At 47.2% G+C, this 26,725-nt stretch overlaps 1 protein-coding gene across 2 annotated transcripts in view; it reads right to left on the bottom strand.

Moving 5' to 3' along the window:
• SIMC1 (SUMO interacting motifs containing 1) overlaps nucleotides 1-26,725 on the bottom strand; it is a 345,516-nt gene that overhangs the window by 138,606 nt on the left and 180,185 nt on the right. For both annotated transcript variants that reach the window (XM_085618268.1, XM_085618267.1), the window contains exon 6: nucleotides 4,744-4,851. In XM_085618268.1, coding sequence (XP_085474394.1) covers nucleotides 4,744-4,851 — 108 coding nt within the window. The remainder of the gene's footprint in view (nucleotides 1-4,743; nucleotides 4,852-26,725) is intronic.

Below are 26,725 nucleotides of genomic sequence, written 5' to 3'. Positions count from 1 at the left end.
GTTCCGTTCAGGAGACTTAGGCATACTATCAACCTATATGTAGATGGCGTGATTCTGGCGCTTACTAACCGTATGTCCGCACTACCTGCCCTGGTGGCAGAACTGCTCCATTTTGAAACAATATCAGGGTTCAAAATTAACCTTCAAAAAAGCACAGATCCTCAACTTGACAGTGCCTCAGCACCACAAAACGCAGTTCTGAGCCCAATTTCCTATAGAGTGGACAGATGTACACATCCCCTACCTGGGGTGCACCTAGCCTTCTCTGCCTCTCAGACTGCTGAGATCAACTACCATAATTTCCTCACCCAAGTGAGATATGAACTCACAAAATGGAGTCATCACTGCCTCTCCTGGCTAGGCAGAATAACTGCAATACAAATGACTATATTGCCTAAGATCCTATTCACTTTCCAAGCCCTTCCAATGACACCCCCCCATAACTCCCTGTAGCTTGGAATCAAGTATATATGGCACCGGAAGGGCCACGCATGCAGAAGCAGCCCACCTACAGATTCACCGATGAGGGGGACCCGAGGTTCCCTCACATTACACAATACTTCAAAGCTGTACACAACCCTGTTTCTTGGTTGAGAAGGATAGAGCTTCCTCGGAAAAACACAGGTGCTTCATCGACCAGGCACTAGCTAGTACACACACATAGAAAATCTCCTGGCTGCCATGAAAACATAGGGCATGAGACCAGTATTCCTCACCCATCACCAGAACTAGAATGAGTGTGTGGGATCAGATCGAGGCATGAGGTTTAACTACCTTTACCTCGACCATGCCCCCCATTCTCGCCAATCCAGACTTCATCCTTGGTCTGCAGGCAGAACACTTCTCCCAATGGCAAGAGGAAGGCTGTAAGCACATAGGTTGTTTGACACTAATGGAATCACCCACTTTGTCAGCCTGAAGAAGACTTTACTATTTCTGAAGCAAATTGTATCCCCTATTTACAAATCGGGAACTGGGTGACAAGCCCCTATGTCAAATCCCACTCACATAGGCCACTGACACCCTTTGAGAAGTGGATCCTCCTTAAACACAGAAATAGGTGCCTCACCACAGAAATATACACCCTCCGTCTAATCCCCATGCACACAGTCAACTGACACCCTTTGAGAAGTGGATCCTCCTGAAACACTGTGAAAGGCGCCTCATCCGATAAATATACTATCTCTTGGGACCACCGCTACCAATAGACAAGAACACAGAGACAAAACACATGGGAAAGGGAACTAGAACATACATTCACACCTTAGGAATGAAAAGACATCTACTACTTGGTAAAACACAGCACATCTAGCACTGAGACGGACTTTAAAATTGTTTTGTATTGGTACTGGATGCCTGGTTGGGGCCAGTAATGGAACCTGGAATGGAATTGCGAATGCTTGAGGGGCTTAGGGAACACTAGTACCTTATTGCACTTACTATGGGACTGCTTGAAGCTGGTCCGGCACCGGGGAAAAGTGCTGGACGATATTGACAAAGCCTTTGACACACATATTCCGTGCTTCCCTGAGTATACTCTGCTGGGTCTATCCAACCCTTAGATATATTCCCTGAAATCCATGCGAGGCTGACAGATGACCATCGCTGCAGAAGAAGCACATCAGGCTATTCTCTCCCTCAGGGGCACACAACATGGCTACACAAACTATGGTTCATTCTGAGCACAGAGAAGCTGATGCTTGGAACCACACTTAAGCTGGACACCTATAAATCTCTTATCAGCAGAACTTAATGAATTGAACTGCCCCAAATATATCTCAAATTGCTTCACCAGACAAAGGACTACTACCCAGTGGGGAGGGATCGAGGTACAGGCCCGGGGGATACATGATTGGGGTCATGTGAGAAATATTGTGGTGCTGCTATTTACTTTCTGAAAGCTCAAGAGATTGGGAAACAGTGGGCGGGGGTTTGTTGGGTTCAGGTTTTCTTGTCACACCAACCTTATGCGTCACCAGCCTCCGGGTTGTAGGCGACAGAGCTGTGTACATAGTACATTACTTTTTGCTTTCTGTAAAACTAATGAAAAATAATTTATCCATAAAATTAAATAATTTGCCCATTTTTTTGCCTTACTTTATAGAATCCAAACATGAATGTGCTGTAAAGTTGCACAAAGTTAGATATACATATATGTATGAAAATATGAGGATTTCAGTGCGTGGGTGCGACGATTCAATCCTTATATTGATGAGAATCCCCTGGAAGAGAACTTAATTAACTTCAAAGTATGCCAACCCTGTTAATGGTAGATGTAGCTCTCAGTTGGGCCCGCCTCCCTTTTGTCTTCCTATCCAGCCAGGCACCACTCCCAGTGGGAGACTAGCTGCCCACAGAATTGTTTTTGAGTTACTACGATGGAGGGTTTGCTCATTTCCCTGAACGGACCACTACACTGGGCGCAAGAGCTTTGCACGTTGGAAAAATGTTTCTACCATCTTGTTGTTAGGTAGAGGGGGGCACTGTGGGATCATCTGCATTAGGGCACACACAAAATGTTTCAAAAGTGGGTACGGATAGCCCTGGGAACTTTGTCCTTAATGGTTAGAGAGGGTCAGGAGTCACCCCACCTACAGGCTAGTTGCAGACATAAAAGTGGCAACCCTGGGCACCTTCTTCAATACACTATTGGACGTGTGGAAGACAGGACAGCACCTAGTGTTGAGACCCATGAGGAGCGCCCCAATTGCTGGACCTGCTCCCACTTGTGCCCAGGACAAAGAAGTGGACCCCAGGGGTCAGTTGGCTGAGCTCCTTTTAAGCTATAAGGATATAAAAGTCACAAGAAGTCCAATTTCCTGGATGATTTCAGCTGACCAATTCCAACTGCATCTGTTGGACTGAGTCCTGATTCCCAAGTGCTGTTCCCAAAGTCCTGGGACCTTTGGCTGGTGCCAGAGTGTACTCCCGTCTAACCCTAAAACCCGAGACTTAGAAACATTTTCAAGACTTTTTGCCCAGAGAACCAACAGGAGACTTGGACAAACCTGCCATGTCATTGCAACAAAGGTGTGTTGCTGCTGGTTCAAAGATTCAGGATGCCGCAATGACGATATCCAGCTTCGTGGAGCACCATTCGGCTAAAACTTGCTGCACTGCCCCCCGGGAGAAATTCGAACACCAGAATAAAAGTGACTACGTCGGAAAATAGAAATCTTCTCCGGGTGAAGGCGCCAAATAATTTTCTCCCACTTTCCCGCCAAAAGTCAACAACTTCACCAGGACTTCGTCCGATGGCTATCCGGCCTCATGTATCCCTTCTCAGCCATAGCCTGCTGCCTAGACCCACTGAGGATTTTTTATTTTGATTACAGAAACTAAGTCAGAAGGTAAAACTTCAGACCAAGATGAACCAGGTTTCTGTATTCGTCCCAGGCTCCATTGCGGTCATCCTTAATCGCATTTAGGTCCTGGGCAAGCGCAACCAGATGAGCATGGATTGCGTGTAACGCTTTTTGGCGCTATTTTTAGCCAAAAACTTTTTTAAATCCCCTTATTGGATTTCTGTTGTTTTAGTGTGATTTTGTATATTGTAATATTGTCTATTTTTATAAATTAAAATTGAATTTTTATTGTGCTGTGGTTTCACTGTTTTGGTACTTCTAAATACTTTACAGATTTCTTTAAGTCTGTTGTGTCATAGCTACCACTAGTTGAGCTCAAGTTAAAGTTACTGAAACCATTACTAAACCTAACAAGAATAGTGCCATTATAATTTTTGGTGAACTCCATCCGCTTTCTTACAATGATGAATGAAGACCTACTCATGGAGTACTTCAGCTTATGAAAGCTTAACTTTTTGGTGTTGCTGTTTTCCCATGAATACATTCCAAGGCTTTAGAGATCATCAAAAGGAAGCAATATGGCAACAGGGATGTGTTTAGTTGGTTCTGTAGACTGAGATCAAAGGAGATAAATCCCAAGAGAAACTAAGTGCAACATTGGTGATGAGCACACCGGAGGCATAGACAAGAAAATACACAAATTCAGGTCATTACACTTCAAACAGTCTTTTCCTTTCAATGTACAAATCCTGTACAAATGTCAGATTTAAAAAAGCAACTCCTAAACCTATTTACGTAGGAGCCTTCTCACTAGCTACATATTTATGCACATTAAGGCTGATATACCATAAAACAGAACTGCAGAGGAGAAAAGAGACATATCTTGCAGACAACTTGCATAAGTTTCGCTCTCTGAATTGTTGTGTTCGAATATATAGGAAACTTTGCAACCCCATCCACAATACAAACTCTAGTGTGAATGGAGCCACAAAATCAGGCCCCACACTGCACAGAGACCATAAGCAATTTACAGAAAATGGAGCTAAATGGGATAGGTTTACAGTAGCCAGTGTCTTTAGTACGTCAGGATATGTTTCTCAGTCATTGGAAATATGAGGATTTGGCAAAAGGGGAATGGAACTGACATTCAGCATTCTGATAAAGCTAAGAATAATGCTGATGTTATCCTCTGTACATTTAATAACTGTCCACACATATTAGAATGCAAAAAGCACTGGAAACCAGAATGCAAATTTATCATACATGCAGTGTTTAGCAAATGCTGCTTCCCCCTTAACGTGCATGCACAGGTAGACACACGCACACACACATGCATACAGATTCTAACCTCACAGGACCCTTGCATTCAAAGTCACATCGGTTAACAAAAGAACAAGAAATACAGAGTGCCAAACAATGCAGATAGAATAAATCTCACATCTGCTCCTTGTTCCTGGTGTTGTCGGGCCACAGTGGTGGATTGTTCTCGCAGTCTGCTTCATTGGAACAGCACTTCACTGCATCAATGAGCCATCGGATCACATCCCTACCCAGAGAACAGGAGACATTAGAGGTACAATGAGCAGTAGTCACACTCTGAAGACGAATACTACTTGTGGTTAAGAGTCAGCGATGGAACGTAATTAATAACGTAAGAAGGTGAAATGAAAACCAAAATTAAATAGGATTCTAGAAATTGAATTTAAATGAACATTTATAAAAATGTGGCACTTTGTGCGCTTCTGATGCCCTACATCACTGAGCAGGATTACACTATTTTTTGAGCTCAGACGAAACCTTCTTCAGTTCAAAAACATTATTCATAGATAAATAAGCTTTGTTTCCCCACTGTGTCTCGAAACCCAAACGCAGAGGACCATTTAAAGCATGAGAAACAATGACAAATGCCCATCATGGTATTTGCTGAAAAGGGACCTCTGATGAATTTTCAGCAAAACACTATTGAAAAAAAATCGACTTCACTTATTTTTTTATGGTTGGTTTATTTTACAGTTTAAAGTTTATACTAGTTTGAGCAAAAAAAGGTCAGGCGTTTGTGGCAATGCTGGCAGTGGTGACAAGAGTACTCCAGCACTTTTGTATTCCTCTTTGAGAGGTTAATCCATAAAGTGATGAATGACAATATCCTGCTCAGTGTTTAAAAGTCTCATCCATTACCTTGAAAGAAAGGCTGAACAGTTTTTAAACAGCAACCAATAGGGATTCTTCTCGAATAGTGGAAATTCACCTAGGTGTTATGAGCAGAAATAGCTAAGATGGAAAATTTACTTACCTGTCATCTACTTCCACCATCATAGGTATTTTCTCTGAGTCCACACACAATAGAATATTTTTTATTCATCTGCAGGATACCCAGCACACCTTTAATATGCTGTACTACTTGCAATAGCAACTCTGTACTTTCGTTTCAGCTGTTTAGGACTTGGCCTTTGAATGTACTAGCTGAAAACTCACAAATTCTGTCAATCACATTTGAATTTTTCATGAAATGAGATTGGCTGATGAAGGGCATGAATCATTTTTGTTCCCCACGATCTTGGACTTCGCATATTCACCAACACGAGCGAGTTTTGAGCAGTGGAAAACAGTTTCACAATGAAAACGGTCATGATAACCCATTCTTGCTACAGAGGAGGTTGAAAAACTAATACAAATAAGCAACAAAAAAAATCAGGAAAACAAATGTAATGAAGGTCAACATGCACATGAGTTTCTGTGAATTTGTAAATGCTTATAAAATAAAAGGTCTGCAGTTGCTGCAGGACCTGGTAGGATGAAAGGGTGGGTCAGCACTAACCAATGGGGAAGAACAGGCGATTGGGCGGAGGGCAAAATAACTAATGTGCATGGCCAAAGGACATGCGGTGAGGGGTTTGGACAAATGGGTGGTTGGGTGCAGGCCCGAATCAAACACTGCTGTGGCTGGTTTGAGCCAGTGCAGAACTGGAGCTGTATGCATGGGAAGTGCACCTCTATCTAACTGTTAACTGCCAGTGAGATAACAGTACTACGATTCCTCCTTCACCTGGCTTACTCAAAGCTGTAATTTGAATCCATAAAACTGCAACTGCTAGCTTTTAGAGCTTACATGAAGAGACTATCTCAGCAGTCCTTTTATTTATTTATTTAAGACTTTTCTCCAGTATTGAATCTTTCATAGATTCACTTGCTTGTATCTTCCCTGTCGTCATGGTGGGAGTCTCACGTTAAATGAATAACAATAGCAGTAAAAGAAAAAACTGCATGGAAACCCATAAGGAAGTATAGAGTATGGTAGCCTATCATCATTATTATGTGGTTCAAATGCCAGCCAATCAGCTGCCAGCCCTGAGATCACACTTCGCAGCAGAGCCACCATACCTCAGATTTCCAACAGCCGTCGTTTGAGAAGGAGTCTCCAGGAGCTCTGCCCAGTTTTTGGTTACTTGGTGAACTTTTGACCTTTCTACAGCTTTGGATTGAGGTACTGTTTTTCCTCTATTTCTTCACCATGTCTGACCGCTCTAAGAAGAGGCTGTTCATATCTTGCAAATCATGTGGGAAGGCCAGATTATATTCTGAGGAACCTCACAAAGAATGCTTGTACTGCCTTTACCCTGAGCACATCCCCAAGGAGTGCAAACACTGTCGCACCTTCTCGGCTAAAACCCTGAAAGATAGAGAAGCTCGCCTTTTATTATGGCTTCAAAAAAAGAAGACCACCTCAAACTCTGAGCCTGATGAAGGTTCTAAACGGCACTTCTATACAAAACATAAGAGGGAGTTGTCGGAGGAAAAAGCTGAGGTGAAGAAACAGACAACTGAAAATTCTGAAGCCAAGGAATCATCGTCCCCTTCTTTGCCGCATACACCTCTCAAAAAGCCTTCAGAGACTTAGGCTTTGTCATCGCTCCCGTCGACGAAGACCAGAGTATCTTCTGTCACGACGAGTCGATGACCTCGATGTCGACAGCGTAGTAGACGACCATCTCGACGACGACTGCATCGTCGATGACATCTACGATGACGACATCATCGACAACGGGTCCATTCTAATGCCACCGTTGTTGCTCTCGTCGACGATGAATTTTAAGTCGCCGATGACCAGATCGACCATCTCAATGAAGAGACTTCCTCCATCGACGGGCTCGTCGACGGACAAGAAAAGAGCAGAATTCTCCACATGATCCAAGATCTCGCCACTTCTCCCATCCAAACTCCTGGATTTACAGGAGTCAGAAGATGAAGGTCCATTCAGAGTGGTTTATAGTCCCTCGCAACTTCAAATTAAAAGCCAGGAGACAGATGAGGAGGAATGCCAGGAAGTTCAGGAAGAACTGTCGTTTAAAGATCGCCCAGTACAAGGCTCCAGAAGGTGTGAGTCGTTCCAGCTAGCTTACGATTACGACGAAGAGGAGGATGATAATGTCAGCGAAGACGCAATATCCGTGCCTATCTCTTTAGCTCAGACTTAAGGCATATGATTAACTATTACTATTGCAGTTTCCCAGATGCAAATAAAAAAATAATAATATCGAGTTTGTAGAGCGCACAGTAACGCCATCACGGCGTGTCCCCGCGCTAACACTAACCAAGAACTCAGCATACAGACCGACAGGATTAAGATGAGTAAAGATGAGTTTTGAGCAGGGACCTAAACCGCGTTTCGTTGCTCTCCAGTCTCATTGCACAGGGGAGTTTATTCCACTGTTGGGCTGCTTGGAGTGCAAATGAGCGTCCGCCCATTCTAGCCTTCTTAGTTCTAGGTACTTTCAGCAGTCCGGCGCCCTCTGATCGAAGGGACCTGGTAGGTTCATATCTGCTGATTAAGTCTCTGAGATATGTCGGTGATCTGTCCCAGACGATGCGGTGACAGAAGAGGAGACACTTGTAGCGCACCCGTTTCTTTACAGGTAACCAATGAAGCGCATCCAGTGCTTTTTTTGAGTTGGCTCTCCTGGGTCTTCTTAGCACCAGTCTGGCAGCGGAGTTTTGTATGACTTGTAGGCGACCTATGCTGCCTTCGGTGGACCCTAGGAACAAGACGTTACCATAGTCTAAACGCGAGGTTACTAGTGCCTGCGTTAGCGTTCTTCTGGCCGATAGAGGGAGGAGGTCTAATGTTTTGTTTAGAGTCTTTAGCACTCCAAAACATTTGCCTACAAGACGCCTAATGTGGCCATCATAACAGAGAGCAGGGTTCATCCAGATCCCTAGATTCTTTGCCTCCTGACAAGGTATGGGGGTAGGACCCAGACAAGTAGGCCACCATTCATCCGACCAGTCTTCCCTTTTTCCCCCTACCACCAACACCTCCGTTTTAGAGCCATTGAGTTTTAAACAGTGGGCGTCCATCCATTCAGCTAGGGCCTGCATACATGCTTTGAAATTGTGGGGGGTGTTGGAGGTGTTTTGTGATAGGGAGATGAGCAGTTGGGTGTCGTCAGCGTACGACACCAACTCCACCCCATAGGACTGTACCACTTTTGCTAGTGAGGCCATATATAGATTAAAAAGAGTAGGGCTAAGAGCCGAGCCCTGAGGCACTCCCTGGTCTAGTGACACCTCCGCTGATCGGCATGTCCCTTGTTGTACTTGGAAACATCTTTCCGTCAGAAACGATTGCAGCCAGCCCAGCGCAGGACCAGCGACCCCAGCTTCTTGTAGACACCGTAGCAAGATGGAATGTGCTACGGTGTCAAATGCTGCGCTAAGGTCAAGCATAATCAAGGCCATAGTGTGACCTGCGTCTGCCCCTGCTCTTAAGGTCTCAGTAGCTCTAAGGAGGGCTGTCTCCGTGGAGTAGCCCGCCCTGAAACCTGATTGAGAAGGATGGAGTATATTCCATTTTTCCAGGTGTTCAGTGAGCTGAGCGTTGACCACCTTCTCAGCCACCTTGGCCACGTATGGCAGTAGGGAGATGGGTCTGAGGTTTTCCAGAACCTCCAGGCTTGTTGTTGGTTTTTTTCTAATAGGCAATACTATGGCCTTCTTCCATTCCATCGGTACCCGTTGAGTGGAAAAGGAGGTTTGTAGGACATGTCTAATGTGAGGTTCCAGGGCTGTTAGGCCCTCTGAAAATACCCAGGCCGGGGCCGGATCATTAGGGGAACCAGACTTCACACTTCGACAAATCTTTGTCAGTTTGTCATCTGTGGGGACGTTAAAAACTCGTAGTGTGGACTCAGGGGCTAAGAATGGACTTTCTACTATGAAGTCTAAACGATTTCCTGGTTGTTTTGAGAAGGAGGTGTAGATCTTTTTAACTTTATTAGAGAAAAAGTCTGCGATTTTATTGCAACCCTCTGTGGAGGTGTTCGTAGGGGTGTTGGAGCTAGAAACTATAGAGATTTCTTTGTAGATCCTGAACAGTTCTCGTGAGGAACATTCAGAGTCCTCGATCCGTGTCTGAAAATATTTTGCTTTTGCTCTGCGCACCGCGTACTGGTAGCTACGGTGGGATGAGCTATAGCTGGTTTTGTTTTGTACACTTGGGTTCCTTCTCCAGGTCCTTTCTAGCTTTTTACAGTTCGATTTTAGTTGCTGTAGTTCTATAGAGAACCATGGGGCAGTACGCTGTCTGCCCTCCTTGGTATTACCTTTGCACATAGGGGCTATCTCGTCTAAGGTGGAGATAACAAGTAGATTAAAGTCCTTGTTCGCCTGTTCAGTATCCATGTGCAGGGGGAATTGTGCTTTCTGAATTACGTTTATAAATTTTTCTTTGGAGTATAATCTCCATTTGCGTTTCTTAGTGTTTCCTTTCCCATATTCAATGTTCTTCGTAGTATGGTAGAAGCAGTGAAAAGGGACCAGGAAGTGATCGGTCCATGGAAGCTGACATGGAGTGAGAACTTTAATCATATCCCAGCTTGCAAAAATGGGATCCAAACAGTGCCCTTTTTGATGGGTGGCTGCGACACTCAGAAGTTTAAATTGTAGTTCATGTAGGACCAGACGCACGTCTTCTGCCTCCTTGTGTCCTTGATCCTCTAGGTGTAAGTTTAAGTCGCCCAATACTAGAACTTTTTTATGTTTAATCGCAGTCTGAGCAACCCCCTCTAATAGGCTACTGCGGAAGTTGCCCAGGGACCCAGGAGGTCTGTAAATTAGGATGCCCGAGATGTTCTCATGTTGAGTCATTTTTATGCTAAATTCGCCTGCTTCGCTATCATCAACTTCTGCTAGTTTTAAAACACACTCAAATGGGTGTTTAACGATGATGGCGATACCGCCTCCCCTACCTTTTGTCCTGTCAAGTCTGTGGAGGGTATATCCTGGAGGGATGGAGTCTACTATATCTGGATCTGAGTTTTCTCCCAGCCAGGTCTCCGTCAAGAACAGTATGTGTAGGTCCTCCTCTAGTAGGAGATCCCATAGCTGAAGAGTGTGTTTGCTAATGGACCTACAGTTGAGAAGACCCCCCTTGACCAGAGTCGCTTCCGAGTTTTTGGCAGGTAGCGCTAGGCTGCTTCCTCTAAATGAGCAGTGTGGGCAAGGACCTAGGTTCTGTGGCTCCATTGTATTATGACAGAGGGTAGGTGTGATGGGACACAGGTCTCTCAATTTACTGCTGGAATAGCACTGTCGATGGCGTATGGGAGAAGTAGGGGTTCGGGTCCCTGGTCCCGGTAGGTCGCGGACGGGCGCAGACGGGCTTGCCTTAGGCGCGCCTTCGGCGCGCAAACGGCGCTCCCGCTGCGCTCGTCCGCTGCGCTTCCTCTGGCTGCACATAATATAGTCAGCCCAGGGGGCGTGGCCTGTGGGGGCGTGGCCGTAATGCTCGCCAGCAGTGGCGTCGAGGATCGTTGCAGCCGTCGTGTTCTCGGGAACACACTCGACTGTTTAGGTGAGTTAAGCTTTTTGTTTAAAAAATACAGAGTAATCACAAAGTTTTAAAAATCAGAAAGAACGGCTCCCGGCGTGTGCCTGCGGAGAATCTTGCCAGTGTTGTCTGACAGCGCTCGGTAGTGGCGCTTAAATAGTCAGCCCAGGGGGCGTGGCCTGTGGGGGGCGTGGCCGTAATGCTCGCCAGCAGTGGCGTCGAGGATCGTTGCAGCCGTCGTGTTCTCGGGAACACACTCGACTGTTTAGGTGAGTTAAGCTTTTTGTTTAAAAAAAATACAGAGTAATCACAAAGTTTTAAAAATCAGAAAGAACGGCTCCCGGCGTGTGCCTGCGGAGAATCTTGCCAGTGTTGTCTGACAGCGCTCGGTAGTGGCGCTTAAATAGTCAGCCCAGGGGGCGTGGCCTGTGGGGGGCGTGGCCGTAATGCTCGCCAGCAGTGGCGTCGAGGATCGTTGCAGCCGTCGTGTTCTCGGGAACACACTCGACTGTTTAGGTGAGTTAAGCTTTTTGTTTAAAAAAAATACAGAGTAATCACAAAGTTTTAAAAATCAGAAAGAACGGCTCCCGGCATGTGCCTGCGGAGAATCTTGCCAGTGTTGTCTGACAGCGCTCGGTAGTGGCGCTTAAATAGTCAGCCCAGGGGGCGTGGCCTGTGGGGGGCGTGGCCGTAATGCTCGCCAGCAGTGGCGTCGAGGATCGTTGCAGCCGTCGTGTTCTCGGGAACACACTCGACTGTTTAGGTGAGTTAAGCTTTTTGTTTAAAAAATACAGAGTAATCACAAAGTTTTAAAAATCAGAAAGAACGGCTCCCGGCGTGTGCCTGCGGAGAATCTTGCCAGTGTTGTCTGACAGCGCTCGGTAGTGGCGCTTAAATAGTCAGCCCAGGGGGCGTGGCCTGTGGGGGGCGTGGCCGTAATGCTCGCCAGCAGTGACGTCGAGGATCGTTGCAGCCGTCGTGTTCTCGGGAACACACTCGACTGTTTAGGTGAGTTAAGCTTTTTGTTTAAAAAAATACAGAGTAATCACAAAGTTTTAAAAATCAGAAAGAACGGCTCCCGGCGTGTGCCTGCGGAGAATCTTGCCAGTGTTGTCTGACAGCGCTCGGTAGTGGCGCTTAAATAGTCAGCCCAGGGGGCGTGGCCTGTGGGGGGCGTGGCCGTAATGCTCGCCAGCAGTGGCGTCGAGGATCGTTGCAGCCGTCGTGTTCTCGGGAACACACTCGACTGTTTAGGTGAGTTAAGCTTTTTGTTTAAAAAATACAGAGTAATCACAAAGTTTTAAAAATCAGAAAGAGCGGCTCCCGGCGTGTGCCTGCGGAGAATCTTGCCAGTGTTGTCTGACAGCGCTCGGTAGTGGCGCTTAAATAGTCAGCCCAGGGGGCGTGGCCTGTGGGGGGCGTGGCCGTAATGCTCGCCAGCAGTGGCGTCGAGGATCGTTGCAGCCGTCGTGTTCTCGGGAACACACTCGACTGTTTAGGTGAGTTAAGCTTTTTGTTTAAAAAAATACAGAGTAATCACAAAGTTTTAAAAATCAGAAAGAACGGCTCCCGGCATGTGCCTGCGGAGAATCTTGCCAGTGCCAAATGCCCCTGCTTCCAACACCACAAGTGTACCACAGCCAGTGGTTCAGACTCCGGTGATTCAAACTCCACCTCCGGTGCAGAAAGTGCGTACCCCTAAAATAATAACGATTAGAGATGACTTCATGGAAAGCGAGCAGGAGGAGCAGCCAGAGGAAGGAGAATTACTGCAAGACGACACAGCGGTCGATGAATGAGATCACTATGTTATCTCTTCACCATTAACATAGCCATCTCCGGCAAACTCACCGCCAGAAGACATCGGCGGCTTCCATGACTTAATGGAGAAAGCTTCCAAGAGATTCAAACTTCCTTTGCTGATAAAGGAAAATGAGTGTTTCCTCTATGACTAAGGAAACTTCAAGAAAATCTATAAGGACAATACCAATAATCAACCACATTTGGGAAGAGGGGCTGAAGATTATAAAAAATCCGGCCGCGGTTGCAGCCTTAGTTCCTGAGATTGAGAAAAAGTATCGTGCCCCTGAAACATCACCAGCATGCCTGATCGGTCATCCACGACCTGAATCAGTCAGTAGTTATGTAGGCGGCGCAGAGACGCTCCAAGAACCCGGCCTCTACGTTGTCAGCTCCTCCGGACAAGGAGGGCAAAAAGATGGATGGCGCAGGGAAGCATTTTGCAGTGCTGGCAGCAGCTTCTATCAAGGCATCGAATGCATTGGCACTTGTCAACCGATATAACCGTCAGATGTGGTCGGACATTGCTCCGCTTTTGTCTCACCTTCCTGACGACAAAAAAGAAGAGTCAGCAATGATCCTGCAAGACGGAGCTAGGGTAGCTTCTGAGTTCATCGACATAGCTATGGACATATCGATAGGATTCAGATAGATGGCTGGAGCTGTAGCGCTTCAAAGACAAGGGTGGCTGATGGCTACATCTTTCAGGCCCGAAGTCCAGACGAAGATCGTGGGCATGCCCTTTGATGGGGAAAACCTTTTCGGAAGACACATCGATGATGCGTTGCAAGGAATAAAAGCAGACACAGACACTGCAAAAAGCCTTAGGTTCACTCCAACAACGAAGATTTCAGTCTTTTCGTGGAAGAGTATCAAGAGCCAAATTCCATCAAAGATCCTCCTTTCAATATAACAGGTACCAACCTTATTACCAACAGGGGTACCGTCAATTCTCTAACACTCAGCAGTTTTGCTCCTCTAACTCCTCTTACCAACAGCAGTCTAGAAGAAAGCCTGCTGCAAGGGGAAAGGCACAGGACTCCAATAGGAGACAGTGACGATATCCAAGCGCCGTCCACCTCGTCACGCCCTAATCAGATCCATTACCTCTCTCACTATTATCATCAGTGGCTATCGATAACATCGGACAGATGGGTGTTGGATATTATATACCAAGGCCACACCCTGGAGTCTATACAAACACCTCCAGCTCGACCTCCCATTTACAGGAAACAAAACCATCTCTCAGCACTCAAGGCAGAAATCTTAGCCCTCTTTGTGAAAGGGGCAATAGAGGAGGTTCCACCACAACAGCGAGGGAAAGGATTCTACTCGCATTTGTTCCTTATAAGAAAAAAGAAGTCCACCAAATGGAGGCAGGTAATGGATCTCAGAGGCCTGAACAAATGTATCAAGAAAATTGTGTTTCGTATGCTGTCACTACAAGAAATTCTCCTAATGTTGCACAGAGGAGATTACATGGCATCGCTAGGTCTCTTAGATGCCTATTTTCATATTTCGATTCACATCAAACACTGACAGTATCTACAATTCGCGGTGGCGGGGTGCCACTACCAATTCAAGGTGTTACCTTTCGGTCTCAGAGCAGCGCCGAGGGTATTCACGAAATGAATGGCGCCGGTCGCGGTGCACTGGAGACAGCAAGGCCACCAGATATATCCGTATCTGGACGACTGGCTCATAAAAGGCGCATTGTTCCAGGACGCACTGCAATCCCTAGAATGCTGCATGGATTTGTTCCAAGTTCTAGGACTGCGGATCAACATGGAAAAGTCTTCCTTCGTTCCAACGCAGTCGCTTCAGTTCCTAGGAGCCAAACTACAAACTCAGGAAGCGAAAGCGTACCCCTCGGAAGAGCGCACACAAAAAATAATGGGGCTGACAGCACGATTAAAATTATAAAGGTTCACTTCAGTAAGAATCTTCAAATCATTGCTGGGAATGATATCATCCTGCATTCCCTTAGTCCCCAAATGTCGACAACGCATGCGGCCGCTACAAGAGCTTCTTGACAAGCAATGGGTTCAAGCCCTAGGATCCTTCGAGGATTGAATCACTATCAATCCTCAGATCAAAGATGCACTGTCATGGTGGGGCATCAGGATCAATTTAACAAAAGGTCTGCTTTTTTAACCCCAATCTCCCAGCTACGTCATGACGACAGACGCCTCATTACATCGATGGGGAGCACACCTTCAGGAACTGGAGATACAGGGCCATTGAACAGATCAAGAGGCCCGATTACACATCAACCTGCTCGAGTTAAAAGCATTTTTCCTGGGCCTGCAAGCCTTTCTTCCCAGAATCCGAAACTCAACTGTTCTAGTCAGGATAGATAGTACGACGACAATATTTTACTTACTGAAGCAAGGGGGCACAAAATCAAAACTCCTTTCGGCACAAGCCCAGGAGATTAGGAACTGGATGTTACAACACAACAACATTTCTCTGCAGGTTCAACATGTCCCTGGAGTACACAACACAAGGGCAGACCGCCTAAGCAGGTCAGCCTCCATCTGCCACGAATGGGAACTAAATCAAATCCAACTCTTAACAAGCATTGGCATAGCCAATAGGTCTCGCCTGTGGGACCTTATAAGTGTTTAGCCATGCAACAGTTGCATAACTAAATACTTATAAGGTCCCAAAAGCGAGACCTATTGGCTATGCAAAGCGGCCGTGTGGCCGCGAAAGTGAAAGTGATCGCGATCAAACATCAAAGCGGCTGCGAAAGTGAAAGTAATAGCGGTAAAGCGCGACGTGCGCGCCCGCGCACATGCACTGTAGCTCTAGGCTGGCCTGGTAGCACTTTTTGGAGCTCTCTCAATAAGTCTCGCCAGACCAGCGCATGCGCTGGGTCAGGCGAGACCAAAAAATATATACTGTTTATGGGGCACACCAACTTTGGACCCGTTTGCAAATCAACACAACAAGAAATGCAAACATTTTGCAAGCAGATTCCCTCAATCGGGGTCTTGGGGAAATGCGCTACACCTCCGTTGGACGGGGATGTTTGCATAAGCGTTTCCCCTGTTCCCTCTCATACCAAAGATACTACAGCAAATGAGATCGGAACCGTGCCATCTAATCCTAATAGCCCTGGCTTGGCCGAGACAGTTCTGGTACTCGGAACTCTTCCAGCTGTCAGTGAATCCCAGAGTGCAGTTCCCTTTGATTCAGGATCTGATCTCAATGAGACGGACAAGTTCTTCACCTGCAGTTGACCTCTCTGAACTTGTCAGCCTGGAACCTCATGAGCATGAATTTTATTCCTTAGATATCCCTCAAGAATGCCGGAATATCTTATCAAACTCTTGAGCAATATCTACCAATAAGACTTACACAGCAAAATGGAAGAAATTTTGCCATTGGTGCTCTAATCAAGGTCTGCATCCTTTTCACTCTTCGCCAGTGCAGATATTCCCTTACCTGCTACACCTAGCCAAAGCTGGACTCATATGCATCGATAAAAGTACATCTTGCGGCTATATCGAGACACCAAATCGTCCATCTCTTTGGTCGCAGAGGATGATAATGAAGTTCCTTAAAGGACGGTTCAGAGTATTTCCACCTATTAAGATGCCATCCATTCCATGGCACCTCAATACCGTTTTGTCACATCTCAAGAAACCCCCGTTCTAACCGATTCACAAAGCTGCGTTACAGTTCGTCTCTTGGTAAGTGGCCTTATTACTAGCCCTCACTTCAGCCACGAGAGTCAGTGAGATCCAGGTGTTCTCTATCTCTGAGCCATTTCTTCAATTCAAGTCAGACAAAGTCATTCTCAGGACAAACCCTAAATTTATCCTCAAAGTCCCTACAGCGTTTCATCTCAACGAGCCAATTGTATTACCCACATACTTCAAGAATCCATCTTCTGCAGCGGAAAAATCTCTGCACACTTTGGACATCAGGAGATGTCTCAAATTTTATATTGACAAAACAAAAGCTTTTCGGAAAACATACCAGCTGCTCATTGCTTTTGCTGGGCCTAGGAAAGGCTTAGCTCTGTCAAGATCTACCATTTCAAGATGGATAGCCTCTGCCATCTCTTTATGTCATGAAAAGGCAGGAAAGTCTTTGCACACCAGAGTTTGCGCTCATTCGGCACGCAAAATGGCAACTTAAACCGCATTGTTAGCTGGAGTATCGCTCCCGGACATTTGCAGAGCGGCAACATTGACAAATGTACACACGTTTACCAGGCATTACTGTCTGGACACAGCGTGGAAAGCGGATTCCGCAGTGGGGCAAGCAGTTCTACGGCACCTGTTCCACTAAGGTACATCTCTTTCCATATTAATTTTTATATGTTTACATATATTCAAGAGACTAGTGGTGTTTGTTAATTCCTTCACTCTATGACTGTTTATTCAATTAGATTTACTTTTATATGCATTGTTGATATTTTGTTTCATGTACCATGTCCCAGGGTGATAAGCACCGAGACACATACCTTTGTTTTTGGATCAGTATAATGCAATATGAGATTCCAGTACTAAGGAAGCAGAGCCCTAGGAAAAGGGGTCTATCCTGGAAACGCTACATGGTATATGTACTGCTGTCTATTCTGATACAAGCATGTGAATCTATGAAAAATTAAATACTGGAGAAAAAAAAAGTTACTTACCTGTACACTATGGTTCTCCAGTATTTAGATCTTTCATAGATTCACATGCGGCCCGCCCACCTCCCCGTTTTCTCAGGAAGACCACTTATCTCTAGATACATCCTTGGCTCACACTTGGGGCTGGAAATCAGAGTTATGGTGGCTCTGCTGGGGAGTGTGATCTCAGGGCTGGCAGCTGATTGGCTGGCATTTGGACCACATAATAATGATGATAGGCTACCATAATCTATACTTCCTTATGGGTTTCCATGCAGTTTTTTCTTTTACTGCTATTGTTATTCATTTACCGGGAGACTCCCACCATGACTAAGGGGAAGATACAAGCATGTGAATCTATGAAGGATATTAATACTGGAGAACCATAGCGTACAGGTAAGTAACTAGTTTTTTTATATAGCGCTAGCTAAACCTGGAGGTATCAGAGCGCTTTACAACATATATCGTGAAGGAAATATTTATATAGTGTTACGATAGACAGCATTGTCTTGTGACGAATCTTGTTCCGGCGGTCTTGGGAACGAGGCTAAAAGGGAAGGGGAACAGGAGAAGCAAAGTGTTCTTGTTGAGGAGTCTAGGTTCTGCGCTTAGCACGATTCCTTTGTTGAAGGGGCTCAGTCACATTGTGCATCATTTCTCACTTCGGGTGTGCTCTGTTGAGGAATAGGTCTTTGAGCTGTCTTTTGAAGTTTATGAAGGAGGGGTTGGTCCTGATGTGAACTGGTATGGAGTTCCAGATTTTGGGTGCATTTCCCGAGAAGGAGCGAGACAGGGTTTTTGTTTGCGGGCTTTCGGTGGAATGAGAAGAAGGGTATTGGTGCTCCTGAGGTCCCTCATTTGTCCTGCCTTTTGGGGTTTGGAGGCCAGGTAGGCCGGTTTTCCGGTGTGAAGAGCTTTGTGTGTGAGACAGGCAGTTCTGAAGTTGGCACGCATTTCGATTGGTAGCCATTTTAGATCTCTTAGGGAGGGAGAGAAGTGGTCATATTTCTTTGCTCCTGTGATCATCCTGGCAGCTGTATTTAGGGTTACTCGGAGGGGAGCTAGGTGAGAATTTGGCTTTTTCACACAGGATGTCATAAAATACCTTTTAGAGGGGTTAAGGTAGGTATTCCCCCAATTTGCAAACAGTCTCCGCTGTGGGAAGTTATTTTGCCTTCTCTAATGAGATGGTTTCTCCTTTTGAGCAGATACATAATGATTCATTGCAGCTTTTACTTTCCAAAACACCATTTTTAGTGGCATTTACATCAGTACTTAGGGTAATTGAGCTTCATGATATTTCTGTTCTCGAACATTACACAATTTCCAACCAAAAAAGGTTAATGAGGAGAATGCAACCTTCTTACTACCCACAGTAGTTTCCAACTTCCATATAAATAGATCATTCTAAAATTACACTTAGCTAGGACAAGAGACATACCGAATCCAGCTGACGTTTTGACAACTGTACCTACATGTAGACAGGGTGCACTACTTCGAAACTGCCATTGTCCAAATGGATTATGTCCAGCAGCCTCTTCCTGTTGTAGGTTTAAACCTAAAGTACGAGTTACTTACCTTCGACAACGATGTATCTGGTAGAGACGTTGTCTAGCCGCAGATTCCTTAACTTATAATATCCCCAGGCATCAGACTGGATCCGGATTTTATTTTTGCAGCAGCACCTCTGCGCGCCGGGGGACGGCGCCACACGACCCCGCCCGGATGTCGTCCACGTACGTGACATCAGCGAGGCCATACAAGTCCCTCCCGGCGCGCGGATATCAGTTTTCTTCGGATAAACCTTTCCGCGGTACAACGCGGAGCCACCAACTAAAAAAGCTGTTTAAGTATGGGAACAGTGTACGAGGGATAAAAGCCCATGAATAAAGAAGGAGGATGCACCATCGAGAAGACAGAATTAGACACTGCGCACATATAAGCTGTGAGAAAGAACCCCGCAAGCAAAGCGAAGACCCTTCCCGAGAGCAACAAGGGAAGAGCATCTCAACAGTTTGAATAGTCTGACATTACCATGTAGAACACCAGACAGAAATAGACTGTCATTACCATGTAGAACTGTGTCACATAGCAAGAACGGAGCACAAAGAGAACAACAGTCCACCGCAGGAAGGAATAATAAAAATGAGAAGACTGGCACCACCCCAACAATAATAGAGATCTGAGACAGAGGTCAACAGATCCCCAATGAAGACGACTGTAGAGGAGACCAGAACCCTGAGCCAATAAAGAAGGCGGGAGGGAAGGAAGGTAGCAGGAGAAGGAAGGAAAATGAAGACGATTCTCCTGCAGAAGGACAAGCAAAAGGGATCACGTTGAATGTAGAAAACCTCCAAGAGGGAGTCAGCCTTATTATGGCAACTCTGAAGGGACGCAACAACGTGAGTACCCGTTCGAGAAAACCTACTGCAACTGAAGGGGTCAGTGGAAATACCCATTTGGCAAGTTGTTCTCAGAACGGGGAGGCTGGGTGGGAGTTAAGGAATCTGCTGCTAGACGTCTCTACCAGATACATCGTTACCGAAGATAAGTAACTCGTACATCTGATAGAGACATCTAGCCGCAGATTCCTTAACTTAGAATAGATACCACAACCATACCACAAAGGGGAGGTGGGTCTGCGACAGAACAGCAGAAGCGCCAAGCACGTGAGCCGGCAACCGAGTCACGGACAATGGGGAAGGCCGTGGCAGAACAGCCAGACAGCAACCCAAATAGCTTGGAAGAGCAAAAGATAACGTAATGCAGGACATCCCAAAAATGCCAGAATGGTGCTACACCATACCAGTATAAGCATGAACGATAGAAACGGCACCAGCCATATACTAGAACAAAAGAAAGAGAGAGAGGAGGGAGAACCCCTCTCAGTGTAACGGCGCACTATGTGAATACCGACCAAATGTCGAGAAGAAGCATGAAGAGAGTCAACCAGAGCCTACCAGGCTAGCCCACGGAAGGAAGGCCAAAGAGGCTACGGCCAAGGACCAAAGGCTAATAGGTAGAAACCAGCAATGTTTCTAGAATTGCAGGCCGGGACAAGAACCCCGTTAATCGCACACCCAGCCCCAAAAAGGGGAAAAAACAGGGTGAACACTGACAATGTGAAGCACGCAGATGCCACCATAGAGACATGCACAGAGCAAACAGCCACAGAGACCAGAAGGTGGCATATCCAAAATAAGCACAAGGCCGCTCGACCAGGCAGCTGGAGGGCCAAAATGATAGCCAGCACATGAAATACAGATACGCATGGCATAGACCTAGGACGACTGACAGTAGAAGTGTTGTCCTGTATGCCCAGCTGATATCAAATAGATATCAAATAGGGTGAACTGCAAGAGGCAGGCACCTCCGAAGGAAGGAGCAACAGAGCCACCAAAGTACTAAGGCGTAGAGATGCGGAATTGCAGACCATACCCTAGGAATGGAAGGAAAGTAACCTCTGTCCAGAGAATAGATTGTCCAGGAACTGGAAACAACTTCAGTAAGTGGAACACAAAAGAGTGCTTTGTCAGAAATGCCGTATGCATGACCGAATAGCTCCCTGAAACATGGAGACTTCGGATCCTACGTTGCCACCTCGAAGAGGTAGGAACAAGAGTACTTATGGAACTTGCATGTATACAGAAATAAACTTTGCACAACCATGGAACATAGTTGTAGAGGAACACATCCGGTATATGAACGGCAGACAGAAGCTGCCGTCAAGCGTGAAAACACTCTGAAAAGCTCCCAAGGAGTAGAAGGAAGCATAAGCAACAGGATCTATGATGTACAGATGATGACGCCAATGCCCAACAGTGAGTGCCGTACAATCGGCAGACAAGAGTACCAGAGGAGGCATAGAGACCAAGGAATCTCCTAGGTCCAGTTGACCGAAACTGAGCTATATAATAGCAACCAAGTACCCCATACGGAGTATGTACATCCAAACAAAGGGGAACATCCATCAGGATAAGCCACAGTCCGAGGAACAATCTGTGGAACACTGCCACAGTCGGCTAATTGCCAGTTCAAAACGCATAATGCACCCAAAGGATGCCAAGGAAAGGGTAATCACCCCTGACCATACAAAAGAAAGACCTAAGGCTTACCACCAACCAAAAACGCATAACGCATCAATTGGATACTGAACGAAAGGGTACCACTCCAGGACAAACGCCTGAGAAACACAGCTCTAAGGTGGGGGCGAAAGCCCGTAAGAAGACGCCAAACAGCTGAGTCGGCGTGTGCATCAAACAATAAAACCCCATCAAAGGGCAAGTCAACAAGTCTTTCCCGGATAGTTTCCGGAAAGACGCTATCCCGCAACCAAACATGGCGCTGCAAGGCGACTGAACCAGCCATAGCCCGGCCTAAGGAATCTAGAGTATCCAAGGTGGAGCGAATGGTAAACTCAGCAAGGTCACAGCCGTCCCGGAGAAGGTGAAGGAGGTCAACACGAGAGCCTTCAGTGCCGGCGGAAAGCAAAGACTATGCAGAGTCCCAGAAGGCAGAAGTAGCCCGAGCTAGGACACACACCGTATTTAGTGACCGTAGTGCGGCACTAGTGGAGGCAAAGATGTTCCGACCTCATGACTTAAGCCATCTGGACTCCCGGGAGGGAGGAAGCATCAGCCATGGAAGGGAAGGCAGTTTGCACAACAAACCCTTGCACGTCCGGCTGCACAAATAAGCAGACTGGATCATGTGGAGCAGGGCGGTGACGGTGCAAGACCGAACGAGCCACCGGGTCACCAGAAGCGGGCCGAACCCAGGTACCCAAAAGGGCATCATAAAGAGAAGCTTCAAAGGGCAGAAGCAGCTCCACATTCCCTGACCCACGGTGAAGGACATCAAGCAAAGGGTCCACAGAGAGGGGCACCGAAGGGGGTTGCATGTTCAGAATCCGAGTGGCCAAAGAGACCACTCGCAGAAAGGCTGCACCAGCCTCAGTAGTCCAAGGAGGAGACAGTAGCTCATCATTAGGTGAGGGCTGTAGGCTAACCCTCCCAAGACAGTGAGGGTGCGACAAATGCTCCACTGAGGGGAGCCACATTGAGGAATGGGGGTCCTGACGGGGCTCCTGAAGAGGCGAGGAGTCCGTCGGTTGTGGATCCTCTTGAGGAGGCGGGGATCCTGCCGGCTCCACAAATTCTAAAGGAGGCACAGGCAAGAATACCATCGGCATTGACGGGGGTGAGTCAGTCGCCACACTTTCTTCAAACGCTTCCGGAGAAGACTCCTCAACAACCCTGCGTCGATGCGGCGCCAAAACAACCGCAGTCGGCCCTGACTGGACCGCGTCTGGTGCCGAGACTCCATCCGGCACCGAGTCGGCTCCGTTCGGCGCCGATTCTACGACCTGCTCCCCTTCCGAAGAGGAGGAAGGAGAAGGAACTGGATCCGGGGAGGCAAGCCTCCGGCGCCGACTCGGTCTCGACCACAGAAGGCCCTGACTCCGGAGAAAGAAGTGGAGGCAGAGGAGAGGGGGCGAGTCTACGGCGCCGGACCAGCACCGAACCCGGCTGGCGTCCGCCTGTCCGGAAGGCCGAGGCATACACAAAGTGAGGCTTCGAGCACTAGCAACTGCCTGCGACGCCACAGGGAGCCCCGCTGGACTATGCGGCGCGGCAGGGGTGCAAGGGGTCGTAGAGGGGGACCCAGCCGGGCCACGCCCTGACAATACCACATCTCCGACGTCCCTGGAGGGCAAGGGCTCATTTGACGCTGGGGGCGAAACCCCCCCCCCCCCCGGCGAGTCCATCGGGAACCCCACAGATAGCAGAGGCCCGAGGACGCCCCAGGAACGGGAGAGGACCCAAGTGAGGCCTGCAAGGCCATGGCATAGGCCTCCATTTGGGCCTGAGTCGCCCTCGCACCCGGATAGGGGGGGTAGGGTGAGGGCGACTGTTGGGGGCCCGGGACCGGAATGTTCCGGGAACCAGCGGCCCTGACCATAGAGGAGGTGAAGGTCAAGGACCTCGGCGACATACGTCGCAACTTACCAAGAAGTGGTGAACGACGGCCTTGGGCCCCAGAGGGCGAACGGCGGCGGAACTGCTTTGAAGAGGTCGGGATACGAGACGACTCCAACCGGGACAGCTGTGCTGAAAGAAGCTTCATCCGGCGCTCCCGCCGGGACTTTGGTTTGAGTTGTTGGCAGGTGTCGCAGTCAGTGGAGTCGTGGTGCACGCAGAGACACCACATACAAATAAGATGGGGGTCCGTCCCGGACATTTGCCGCGAACAGGAAGTACAGGATTTAAACGCCGAGGGCATCGCATACTGTTCCAGATGTGAAGCGTCGATAAAGGGCCTGAACACAGGCCAGAGGAACCGCTCACTCCGGATCCGCGTTGTATGCGGTAAAGAAGGAAACTGATGTCAGCGCGCCGGGAGGGACTTAAATGGCCTCGCTGATGTCACGTACGTGGACGACGTCAGGGCGGCGTCGTGTGGCGCCGTCCCCCGGCGCGCAGAGGTGCTGCTGCTGCAAAAAAAAAATCCAGATCCAGTCTGACGCCTGGGGATATTCCAAATTAAGGAATCTGCGGCTAGATGTCTCTATCAGATACAACTGTTAAAATCCCATTGAAAAGGAAAAAGCCTGCATCAGCGCATACATGTAAATAGTCAAACACCAGCATAACCACAAACTAAAACGCCAATCAAAGAAAAGAATGTTTATTTTTTTTGCAGAGGTCAAAACAATATCACTCTGGCATATTAGGCAGAAGCAGGAAAGCTTGGTGCAACATTACTCTGCTTGCACTTAGTTGTCAATGTATGTCACCACAATTTGATTTTGCTTTGCTTTGGTTCTTCCAGATATGTGTGCCTGGATGAAAGGTACAAGGTTAGAAGCGTATCTCCAGATCTGAGCTAATTATTTTATATATTGTATAGAATCTGGGAGTATTACAATCATATGCAATCCTTTGTCAGGGTTTAATTCTGTCACTGGTTGGTGAGATGCCTGGCTTAAATGAATCTTGGAAAATATATACTATCACATTTTCCCGTAGACACAGAACGGGTAAACCCCTATAATACATCCCCCCCCCCCTTTTGCTTACAAGTGTGTATTGATATCAGCTCACCAGTCAAACAACCCAGGCTTTAAACTTTCAGTGCAGAGTGTAGTGAGGAACCTGTGGAAACTGTTAACATGTTAATGTGACAGTGGCTAAAGCAGGATACATAACTTTCCAAATCCCAAAGCGGCTTAATAACAAAAATTCCTACCTGCAAGGTGTCTCTTTGTCACGTGTAACACCTTCAGCGGGACCTGGCTTTTTACTCAACCGAGTTTTTCTGCTGGGGGCTTTTGAGCCCATAATTACAATATTATCAGCAAAATTTAAAGTCCCAGAATACAATGTGATGTTGTTTAAAAAATGATGCGACACTCGACATTGGGGACACTTGGCCACTATGATTGTCCACACAACAAAAGCAGCACAACGTTGATGTTGGCAAGTAAAGAGTGCAGAAAACTAGCGGCAAACACACTGTAAGCAACAGTAGCTGTTTAATTCTCTTTTTAGGTAATTTATTATGGGAAATTTATGCCCTTTTTTATATTCTTATGCTTCTCATACTGGCTTCTTGTAACTGTGATTTTTATGTGTCTATTGTATTTTTTAATGTGCTTACAAGATATCTTGCATATCGAATAAAAGCTTTTTGACTTGGACTGTAAGCAATACATTTCAGGTGTCCTAAAATGCAGGGCTCCAAATTAATCTAGAATAATAGAACATTTGAAAACTGCCCCAATGTACTATGCTGTACGCAGGGTTGAACACCCCTATATTAAATAGTCATGCCTACGTGCAGGATATCAGGGCACTTCTTTAAAATGTATGTTTATAAATATTCATCTTTGTCTTTCTTCGGGAAGGCTAAGTTTCAACATGTAACTTTAAAATGTGTTGCATTCTATTAAAGAGGCAAAGTTGGCCAATTCCTTCAATTTACTTTAAAAAAAGCCTAATTAATAATAAAAAGAGGAAACTTAGCGGAGATAAGGTATCTTTCTTAAAAACATTATTCACATATCTTTTTCAAAATAATTGGGGTTGAAGGACTCAAAGCAGCATAGTCATATAAGCTGCAACTATGTTAGCATGAAAACTGAGACTGCATCTTTAAGGGCCCACAGCCCTTCAGTATTCGTCATATCCAGCAGGTGACAGGTACCTCAGTTCTGAGAGGGGGGGAGAGAGAGGGAGGAGAGAGAGAGGGAGAGAGAGAGAGAGAGAAGAGAGGGGGGGTGGAGAGAGAGAGAGAGAGAGAGGGGAGAGAGAGAGAGAGAGAGAGGGGGGGGGGGAGGAGAGAGAGAGAGGGGGAGAGGAGAGAGAGAGAGGGGGAGAGGAGAGAGAGAGAGGGGGGAGAGGAGAGAGAGAGAGAGAGGGAGAGGAGAGAGAGAGAGAGAGAGGGGGAGAGGAGAGAGAGAGAGGGGGAGAGGAGAGAGAGAGAGGGAGAGGAGAGAGAGAGAGAGAGAGAGAGAGAGGGGGAGAGAGAGAGAGAGAGAGGGTGAGAGAGAGAGAGGGGGTGGAGAGAGAGAGAGGGGGTGGAGAGAGAGAGAGGGGGAGAGGAGAGAGAGAGAGAGAGGGGGAGAGGAGAGAGAGAGAGAGGGGGAGAGGAGAGAGAGAGAGAGAGGGGGAGAGAGAGAGAGAGGGGGAGAGAGAGAGAGAGGGGAGAGGAGAGAGAGAGGGGGGGGAGAGGAGAGAGAGAGGGGGGAGAGGAGAGAGAGAGAGAGAGAGGGGTGAAGAGAGAGGGGGTGAGAGAGAGGGGGGGTGAGAGAGAGAGGGTGGAGAGAGAGAGGGGGTGAGAGAGAGGGGGGTGAGAGAGAGGGGGTGAGAGAGAGGGGGGTGAGAGAGAGGGGGGGTCTAAGAGAGAGGGTGAGAGAGAGAGAGAGGGGTGAGAGAGAGAGAGAGGGGGTGAGAGAGAGAGAGAGGGGGGAGAGAGAGGGGGGTGAGTGAGAGGGGGGGTGTAGAGAGAGAGAGAGAGAGAGGGGAGAGAGAGAGAGAGGGGGTGAGAGAGAGGGGTGAGAGAGAGGGGGAGAGGAGAGAGGGGTGAGAGAGAGAGAGGGGGTGAGAGAGAGAGAGGGGGGAGAGAGGGGTGAGAGAGAGGGGGTGAGAGAGAGGGGGTGAGAGAGAG

This window comes from Triturus cristatus, chromosome 7, assembly GCF_964204655.1.
Source record: "Triturus cristatus chromosome 7, aTriCri1.1, whole genome shotgun sequence".
In the NCBI taxonomy this organism is placed as follows: Eukaryota; Metazoa; Chordata; class Amphibia; order Caudata; family Salamandridae; genus Triturus; species Triturus cristatus.
The sequence above is the reverse complement of the archived record's forward strand: the minus strand, read 5'-3'. Positions and strand labels throughout refer to the sequence as shown.